Raw genomic sequence first — 10526 nt, forward strand, 5'->3', positions numbered from 1 at the left:
TGTGACTGGCCTAGAGTCACCCAGTTGGCTCCATGGCTGAGTGGGGACTCGAACCCAGATCGTCTGAGTCCCAGTCCCACGCTCTTCACCACCACCCCACACTGGCTCATCCCTGAGTAGAAAATACTACAGAACGTAAGAACATAAGCACGGCCACGCTGGATCAGACCAAAGGTCCATCCAGTCCAGCACTCTCTACACCTGGTGGCAAACCAGCTGCCCACAGGATCCCTCTGGCAGGATGGGTGCAAGACCTCCACCTGCCCAAGGCACCCAGCAACCAGTGAGCCCTCCGCCTCTGGCAAAGGAGGAAGCACATGGCCAGGAAGGCAAGTAGCCACTGGTCACCTCCTCCCCCATGAATCTGTCCAGTCCCTTTTTAAAACCATCAGGATGAGCAGCCGCCACCACTTCCTGTGGCAGCAAATTCCATAGTTCAACTATACACTGTGCAAAGAAATATTTCCTGTTATCTGTCCTAAACCTCCCACCAACAGCCTTTCCTCTGGCCAAAGCTCTATGCTTTATGCTTGATTCCTAAGGTTTGGCACCACTTCCCTCAGCACAGGGGACACCAGGTTGTGTTGATATCACACGCCAGCGCAGGAGAGAAGGTGGAGGGGAGAGGGAGCACTGGAGAAGCTGGCCAGGAGGTTCCTGTTCAGCACCTGTGGAAGCCGCTCGGCTGGGTGAGTTCAGGCTCCAGGCAGAGACTCCTTCCTGGCCTGCAAGATAGTGGGACAGGAAACAGGGCTGATTTGAAATGAGCCAAATCCGCAAGTCCTCCCCCAAGAGGGCAAAGCTGTGCTTTAAGAACCGCTGCCAACTTCTGCAGCGAGCTGCCTCGAACACACTTCAGCCTTGACTAGCACTGGCAACTCATCTGCAGTGGGATCTGAATCCCAGTGTTGGCACATGGCAATTTAATTAGCATTCCATCGAGGCGTATTTATGCCAATGTGCTATTCTAAGGATCTGCGACCAACAGCTCTCTTCCATAAGCCATCTGGGTGTGTTTTATTGAAAATATTCTTGGCCCAATAAGCACTTCTGTCGCAATGTTCCTTGCCGCTGTCCACAGATGATGGGTGGAGATAAGCCCGGGCTATGAATAGCGCACAGCCAAAGTGCAAATTCAGACAGAATGCCTCTCCGATTTAGAAGCGACTCTGCCAATAATGCAATGCGTGGAAGTGCGTTACTTTATATTGTTAATTTGTTTTATATTTTTAATGTATTCTACTTTAATTTATGTTGTGAGCCGCCCCGAGGCTTCGGCGAATGGGGCGGCAGAGAAATGTTTTAAATAAATAAATAAGTAGGTGGAGGGGGCGCATCCATTCTCCAGAAGAGAACGCTCCTCTGAGACCTCTCCAACTCTGGGCAGGCTTGGGACAGTTTTGGTGGCAAGAAAAAGATCTAGGCGAGGGGCAAGGCCATCAGTCACAGGAAAGAGTCGGTGTGATTAATGTTAGCAGTGAGGCTGGGCACTGTAGGTGTGAGCGCACCTCAGCCCCGCAAAGATGTCCGAGGGTCGGAAAAGTATTTAGAACGAACTCGGTAAATAAATTCAGCCTCAGCAGAACACAAACGTGATCGGGAAAGTCGAAGGCAGGAGAAGAAAAGGAAGCTCAAATGGGTGGATGGACTCCATAAAGGAGCCACGGCACTGGATTTACGAGAGCTGAGCAGGGCTGTGAAGGACCGGATGGCTTTGGATGGCTTTGGATAGCGTCATTCACAGGACTGCCATACGTCAGAGGCGACTTGAGGGCACAGAACAACAAGCAAAACACAACTGGAAGAAAAGGGTGTGCGCGCGCTGTTGGGAGGTTTTGTTCTGTTGTGTGTGTGTGTGTGTGTGTGTGTGTTTGGCTAAAAGAGATGCATAGTGAATGATGTTCAGTAAATCCATTCTAGTTTTTAAAGTGCATAAACCCGCTCCTGAACCAGTGAAAGAGTTTCTGGCTTTCCAGCCAGCAGGACACAAACGCCTTGTTCCCAAGGCCTCTTTTGTGCACTGCAGTTTGGAGGACGAGAAGCAGAGAGAGGCCGGCCGCTTCATTGTTCACTGTTTTCAAACAGCACTGCACACAAGGGCAAACTGCACTTCAGCTTCCATTACAGAGCCTCTGTGTATCCTTGGAGGAGCCCAGGGAGCGGAAGAGCTTTGTGGCAACCTCAAATAATGCCTGGCTAGTGGGCAAAGCCTGCATTTACGGTCAGCGACATGCAAATAGAGCCATCCGCCTGCTAAGTTCCTCTACTGAAAACAGGATGCACACGACTTCTCTTTGCCACACTCGGCTGTCGGTGCAAAGAAAGGCTGCTCTGCCTTGCTGTGCCTACACAGCCATGTCCTCAGACACAATGCCAGGATGACTTCTTTTATATTTTATATTTATTTTATATAGTTAATTTTAATTTTATATTATTATTTTTGTATTTTATTGTATTTTATTGTGTTGTAAGCTGCCCCGAGGCTTCGGCAAGGGGCGGCATAGAAATGTTCTGATGATGATGATGATGATGATGATGATGATGATGATGCAGCCTTCTGGAAAGCAAATCTCACGAAAGCAATCTACGTGGCTGGAAGTCTGCCCCGGGGATATGCTTCTTCATGCCATCTTCATGCCAAGCCTCACTTCTGTTCATAGGTCCCCAGGGATTTCTGTCTGACTTACAAACTTGTCCTGAGACACACCTCCCGCCACCTAGGCAGCACCTAAAGGGCCCTCCTGTTTGCACAAACCACTCCCAAGGCAGGAGAAATCACAGGAACACAGAAACGGGTCGATCCGGAGCTGGGAACACGTTAAAGAGAGCCGCACAGGCTTCACAAAATGTGTGCCTTTGGAACACTTTCAATTCATGCAATCCAGTGCTCTCACCTGTTCCTTTACGCAACGTAAGTTATAGCATATCCTTGATTTAAACCCTGCGGTGAGGCCAAACAAAATATCACGGCATGTATTACCCCTTTTCCCAAGGGGCTCAGAGAGACGCACAGGGCTATCTCTGACCCTTCCCTCGTTTTTATCTCCACAACCCCCCTGTGAAGTTTCTTAGAGAGAGTGACCGGCCCAAGGTTATCCTGCGAGCTTGCACACAGAGAGGAGATTCCGAACAAACAAGGACACGCCTAGGAAGTGGAAGGAAGGCCAGGCTGCAAAAGAGGAACGCAGGCACGCGGCATGGGATTGCAGGGGTGGCACCAGGACGGCTCACGCTAGAACGAAGTGGGCCTAGGGAGGGATGCGACAAGGGGCAAAAAACCTCCTTCGGGTATGTCCACCGTAAAAGGCAGAGGAACGAAATGGAGGCTCAACTACTCCCTGTGGGCAGCAAAATGATAGCAGAGGACAAAGAAAAGGGAAAGACTTTGACTCAGTCTTCTCCCAAAAGATGATCCATGACCTTCCTGATGAAGAGAAGCACAAAAAGGAGAAGCACAAACTGAAGGAGCAGGGTGGACGCTCCAGATTGGCAGGCAAATGGTCAAGGATCATCTAACAGGGCTGAATGAGTCCAAATCTCCAGGGACCGATGAGCTCCACCCTAGAGTCATAAAAGAGCTGGTGGAAGACCTCCCAGAACCACTGTTTATTATCTTTGAGAAATCAGAGAGGACTGGAGAACGTTGTCCCTCTATTCGAGAAAGGAAAAGAAGAACCTGGGAACTGCAGATCAGTTAGTCTGACATCCACCCCTGGGAAAATTCTGGAGCAGATTATAAAGCAGTCAGCCTGCAAACACCTCCAAAGCAATTGGAACTAAGAAGCAATGAAAAAAAACTGAACCACACTAGTAAAGAGAGCAAAACTTGGTTGGAACAGACGAGGGGCTGCCAGTGCATCACCTACAGTTGCTTGGCTTTCTAACATTATATATCCATAGTTTTCAGTACTGTCTTCCTTAAATTAAGCCCAGGTAATAGAAGTCCACACCACTGACCTGGCTCACACATCTGCGTGGCAACCTGTGGGTTATTTAACACAACTTGCAGGGACTCAAGGCAGGCATGAACTGCTTTTGCTTCCTGTAAGTAATCCCTCGTCTGAGGTTTTGAGAGTGATGTACAAAACCAGACTGCTGGATCGTTTAAGAGCCGAGCAACCCAGGGATCAACCAGGGATTTGCAGCTGGGTTAGTCGCCAGGTTCTTCAGGAGAGCCACGAGCAAGCCTTGCCTCGCTGTCCTCCCACCTTTGTTTCTTCACGGGTCCAGCTTTTCAGCCCACCTGGTGAAGGTGCTTCAGAGACAGAGGGGAGGAGGCCAGAGGAGGGTCAGGGTAAATTGTAATCTGGCCCCTTTGGTCCCCTCCCCTTCCCTTCCCACTCACCAGAACATCCCAGAAAGTGGACCCAAATATTGTACAATTTCACAATACTTCACAGGCTTCTCAGATGGATTTGTTCAATTCTGAGGAGGAAGTGGAAAGGCCGAGAGGGCAAGATGACCCCGCAGGTTCAGGGTTACCTAGCGAAGAGTGTCAGACAGAACATGAGAACCAGCCAGTCTTGGAAAAAACGGACAATATTTCAGAACAGGGAGGGGCGGAGATGGAGGGAGACCTCCCTGTCCCTGTAAAGCAATGGCAGGCAAGGCAAGCAGACCAAGAGAAAAGCGTCAAGCCCTCCAGCGGGAGCCCCCCCCCCACCCCCAAAGAGGAGTTGGGACCTTTCTGAAAGGGAGCACTGGACTGAGAAGATGTTTCCCTCTCATTTAAAAGAGAATAGTAGTTTGTTTTATGCTAATCTGTGGCCTGCAGTGCTCAAATAAAGGACTCTACTTCCCAGGTCTTGGCTAAGTTTGCTGGAGAGGAGAACAAGGCGGGACCAGACCTGCTCACAACAATCCCAACCGAACGTTTGGAAGGAAAATTTTCCAGCCCAAAGTCCTCCAGAAACCCACAGCACTGCTGATCCAACAGAATCAGGCCAATCGGAGCAACCTCGCTCAGAAATGGGTTAACCAGTGCAGCTCGCTCAGCACTGCAGTCCAGGAGCACACAAAACTGCAGCAAGAGCAGCTGTGGCAGCTGAAGCCTGATCCACTTATTTATTTTCTGCCCCGCTCTCTGAATGGCTCTCTGAACAGTTCACAAAACCAGGACAAATAACATCAGCAATAAAAACAACAATCCTGAATCAACTATTTTATTTTATCCATAAAATAGCAACAAGAGGGCACAGCCAAAAACCTCACAACAGCCACAACTCAAGTTAATCCAGGGGTACTAAAATGCGCTAAAATACAATAAATATATCAAGCCCTCAAAAAGCCGCCTCTTTAAATTATAAGTCTACCTGTAATTTGGTTAATTTCGACCGAAATGCCCACTTGAGCTGCTGATGTGGAATTAGTCCAGCTCACTCTTATTTTTTTTACACATTTGAATAATATTTGCGTCAAATTGGCTAACAAATGAGGGTTGCGGGGCTGCTGCCAGGGGATTACATTACCTGCCATTTCCTGAATGTAACGCAAAATAAGCTCCCTGAAACCTTGCGCTATTGGACAATGTTCCACATCTTTTACAAGCTTTAGCAATTCTCGGCCAAGAAAGACGGAGTGTTCTGTGCTGGGTGAGGGAAAATAAGGCTGCCAAGAGCTATAGGTATTTGGAAGAGTCACTCAAGATTAAATGAAACTTGTTTTCAGGGCAATTAACAGGCTGCCTGCTGAGCTGGAAGGACATCGGTCTTCTAAAGATAGGAAAGGAAGGCTCTTTCCCTCAAGGAGAAATCCTTCACTGGACTCAAGTCCGCTCTCACCCGAATATCAGTAGGCAGAAATACAGAGAGGGCAATCTAAATACTTGTACAATGCCCAGGAGACAATCAGATTAGCTGGAACAGCAGAAGGTATTTGCCAAAGATGGTGAAAGATAAAATCATTGCCCAAGACTGGGAGGGGGGATCACAGATGCAGAAACAGAGCAGACCCTGGACATTTTGCTGCCGGAGGCAGAGCGGAAAACGACAGGCCCCTCACCAACACCCAAGTCACAAGCTATTGTACCTAAGGCTCAGCAACTTATTCTGGAACCAGAGGTAGAAACATAGAAACTGAGTGAGTCGGAAGGGGTCTCCTGGGCCATCTAGTCTGACCCCTGGCTCCAGCTGGCTCCAGCCGGCTCCCACGAGTACCACTCTTGCTGGCAATTTAAATACCCAAATAACAAATTAGCTGCCTTTGGGTGAGGCTGAACATCAGCTGCCTTGATAGCCGCTCATTCTGCCCAACGGCAGGGCCATTACTTAGGAGGCTTCAGTGGAGGCAGCCTATCCTCAGCTGTGAAAGTTTCTCCATCCAAACCTGAGTTCTGCTTACCAATATTCCAAGACCTATAAAGCTGGGCTAATGCTGTTGAAAAGCAGGCCTAGTGCAGTTGGTTTTTTTTAGCATGCTAAAGGCATTTTTATTGTTTTTCTTTTAGAAAGCACACATCGGCACCAGTTTTTATAAGCACAAAGTTCGTATAATGAGCAGCTTGAGGGGAAGCTGCTCAGAAGGAAGAACCAAAGGCAGGCGTCTCCCCAGCAAAGCTCAGGGAGGGGGCTCTGGCTTCCACCTCTCCCACAGGAGAGGCGAACCAAGCACTCTGGAATTTAAATTAATTTTACAGGGCCATTTTATATTGGCTTTGTAAATTTCAAGCATCCCTCCCAGTCTACCAGAGGTGACGGAATATAAATTGAAACAAATAAAAGAGACAGTCCAGAAATGCTTAGTTGTTACCAGTATGATAAAACATGCTGCACTTGCTCACAGAGCACTTTGAGGCCATCCTGTGCATGCTGAGTCCGAAGAAAAGCCCCACCGCTCGCGCATGCCCCAACAAGCTCTGCCCAAACACACAGCTGGAGCGTGCTGGGAGTGGGAGGGCTTTTCTTCAGCCTAAGCCTGCATAGATAGGGGTTGTGCTGTCAGTCATACTTCACACAGATGCACCGAATCAATGGATTATAGCAGGAGCAAGGCTCATGAGCCGTGTGCCTGTTTTGCGGCTCGTAGAGGGGCTGAAATGCAGCAAGGAGGAATTCTGCTTGGGGCCAAGGGAAGAGGAGCAGATGGGGGCAGCTTCCGGATGAGCCACTGCGCGAGCCGGGCGGCCACCGTTCTCCAATCCTCAACCAGCTGCAGGGATGTTTGCGACTGGGCAACCGGGCGCCAGCCTGGGCCAACGGAAGCAAGGTGTGCGCGCGAGGAGGGAGGACAAAACTGAGAGGCAGAACGGTGCATGCTGCCACTGTGGCAGTTCCACCTTTGCAGAGGTCATTATAGAAATGGTGCGGACTGCGGTGGGCTGCAGCGGGACTGGCAGGGCCGACTGGAAAGGCAAATGCTCGCTTCCTTGTGTTTCAAGATGGCCAGGAGGCTCCACAGAGGCGGACTGGATGCTGCCATTCGGCTTAGGCCAACTCAGAGGGCCCCTGTGAAGCTAAAATGGTGGCTCACTGTTCATGTGCACTGTCCTGAGGTTTTTTTTTTTAAGGGCAACACACCTGTTACCTATAATTGGTAAAGAGCCTCTTCTTATTAGACAAGCTGATTGGGTGCCTTGGTATTCCTTGGTTTGGAAAAGGGTTAGTTGTGGATAATATCTTTGCAACAAGTAAGCTTTTGCATCTTATCTGCAATTTATCACTTGTAGCGATGTCTGTTTGGTCGTAATAAATAGGTGCATATCTGTTCATGTCTTGCGGCTCTCATACCTCTGCCATTTACCATACGTGGCTTCTCTGCTGAACATGTCTGTCCACCCCTGGACTAGAGCTTAGAGGAAGTGGCGGGGGCCGCGAGCACCTGTGGCTTCAAAAAAGGCTAAACACTTTTGAAGGGGCTCTTTGCTATGCTAGCCAGGAAAATCGTCCCCCTGTCCAGAGACAGCAACCTTCTAATGCAGGATGCAGCAAACAGGCAATAGGGAAAGGCTGCCGCCTTCTGCCCTCCTCATGAGCTTCCCAGACACCATCGGTGGATCACTGCTGGGAAATGAATGGTGGGTGGCATAAAAATGTTTTAATAATAAATAATAATAAAAATAATAATGGTCCTTGCAGCTGACAGAGCAGGGCAGGCTGTTATGCTGACCTTGGTTTTGTTTTGCTAAAATTGTACATGGTATCTAAAAAATGGTTCAGGACTGCTTCCTTGGCTTCAGGATCGTGATGCTGAAGTTGGAGAATGCCAGCCTGAAAGCATGCTGTAGAGCTCCGATACAGGATATGGGAAAATTGTAGCACAGGAGCTGCTGTTTGCCAAACCATCCCCGCCACGCTGCTCTGCACCAGTGATACACCAAGCTGGAGAACGTATTCATTTTATGAGTCATTCAGTCCTTGGGGTGATTATTGCATGTGCCAAAGGCACGCGTGCAGTTGTGGCTTTCCGCTCAGGAGACGCGATACCACAAGACGGGCCGAGACCGAAATCCAGCTTCCGCAGACCACCCATGGAATGGACAAATTGGGAATATCTAAGAATTATTCCTGCTGCCACCAACCTAGACATCAAACCCCGAAGGAGTAACTGGCACATTCCTCAGAGGTTGCACATTCTGCAATGACTAAAGGGTACTGCTATGCAAAAGCAGCTACTCCCAATATTTGGAACTGAAGTCATCTCTGCTGGACTATAATCAGTGGACAGACACAGGATGAGAACGCATTTAACGAGGTGCTGCAATACTATAATAGATTCAAGCAAATGTTGAAAAGGAGTAAATATTATCAAACTTTTCCTTAAAGAGAGTGATTCTTCCTCAACAGATCCTCATCCTTCAACCCCTTATGTTCTACCTGCCTCATTTTACTATAGCCAAACTTCCAATTTCATTTATTTATTTCTAGGCTGCCTATAACTGCTGAGGCCTTCCTGATATTATAGGTAGTGGAGATATTATAGGTCATGTTAACTAATCTACTGGTATAGTTTATGCTCAGTTAAACACGTGATACATTTTAAATGAACTGTTCTCATTGGGTCATTGATGTTACATCGTAAAATTGTTATAATTATTGTTAGTGTTGGTGGGTCTTTGAACCACTTTGAGCAAAATCCGTGGAAAAGGCTAACAATGGCTACTCGTCCCAATGGCCATTTGACAGCTCCAGCATCATATGTAGCATCTTCTCCGGCTTATGGTGACCCCATGAAAGAAGGCGCTCCAAAATGTCCCATTCATGACAGCCCCGCTCAGCTCTTGTAATTTCAAGGCTGTGGCTCTCTATGCAATCAAGCTGCCTCATTTTTGGACTGCCTTTCCTCCTTCTGCCTTCGATTTAATCTTTCTGCCTTTCCAGTTTTTGGGGTGGCATGCCTAAGTGAACCAGTCGCTGGAGAACATGGGCAGGAAAGTCTTGTTGCACTTATGCTCGTGATTTCCCGTCGGCAGCTGACTGCGCTCTGTATGAACAAAATACTGGACTAAATGGATCCCTAGGTCTGATCCGACGGGAGGAAAGTGTGGGACACACATATAAGTCAATCTGTAATGCACCACTTCAGTTTTCAAAGAACAACCATGGTTTACTGCTGGACTAACTCTGGGCTATGTATCCTTGAAGAATCTAAAGTTTCCAAGTCCGTATGTTACAAGACAACCCAGGAATAGGGCGATCACGGGTTAATGAAAAGTGGAAATGGGTGGCACGCTCCACTTGCAATTCTGGGGTTAAACAACCCCGGAAATACTCAGTATGACGTGCAAACTGAGTCACCGTCCAGGCACGGGACTCTGGTGCGCTCACTCCCAAGTCCCAGAGCTGTTCACTCGTACCCTAGGGATGGAGCTACATGAACAGGAATCAATACATCCGCAGTGGCGATCTTGGCCTCACCCAGACACCGCTCCTGATCGTGTGCCTGCTCTACACCCGCCCCTGTCCCTGCCACTCCAGCCTTCCTCTCCCATCCCCTTCCGCGCAGGGGACGCTGCACCGCCCCCGCCCCCTTTTAGGGGAAAAGGCCCGCTGCCCCTTCTTGCCCCCGCCCCACGTGTAGGGGGGTGGCTTCTTCCCTCCGGTCCTCCGACTCCTGCCATCCGCTCCCCCAAGCACGGATTCCCCGGTCGACCCCCGCCCTCCGTTCTGCGCTCTGCCTCGGCCCCCTTCCCCGGACACCCCCGACCCAATTCCCCCGCCCTCCCCCACGACCCCGCCCGGCCAGCCGCCCCTCCCCCAGGCTTTCCTTGCGCTCCCCGCGCCCCGCGGCCCGAGGCCGGCCCGCTCCGCGCAGCTCCCCGCAGGCGCCGGTACCTTGAGGGTGACGTCGCAGAGCTTGCCCTGCCGGCGGATCTCGCCCATCACGCCGTAGCCCCGGCTGGGCAGGTCCCCCACCGAGAAGTGCACCAGGTCCTCCGGGTCCAGCTCCGGGTCCGGCCCGGCCGCTTCCAACATCTTGCCCCTCGCCCGCCCGCCCGCGCCTCGCCCGCCAAGCCCGGGCCGGCCGGGTCTGGCGCTCTCCGTCCCTCAGGCCGCCCGCCCGTCCCCTCGCAGCGGCAGCGCTTCGCTCCC

General features: G+C 50.2%; 1 protein-coding gene across 2 annotated transcripts in view; it reads right to left on the reverse strand.

Annotated features, from left to right (window-relative positions):
• Positions 1–10414, reverse strand: part of KLHL18 (kelch like family member 18) — a 29148-nt gene extending 18734 nt beyond the window's left edge. For both annotated transcript variants that reach the window (XM_044425058.1, XM_044425057.1), the window contains exon 1: positions 10269–10414. In XM_044425058.1, coding sequence (XP_044280993.1) covers positions 10269–10409 — 141 coding nt within the window. In that variant the 5' untranslated portion in view covers positions 10410–10414. The remainder of the gene's footprint in view (positions 1–10268) is intronic.
• Between the last annotated feature and the right edge of the window lie 112 nt (positions 10415–10526).

Source organism: Varanus komodoensis, unplaced genomic scaffold (assembly GCF_004798865.1).
Source record: "Varanus komodoensis strain SLA01 unplaced genomic scaffold, ASM479886v1 scaffold15, whole genome shotgun sequence".
NCBI lineage: Eukaryota > Metazoa > Chordata > Lepidosauria > Squamata > Varanidae > Varanus > Varanus komodoensis.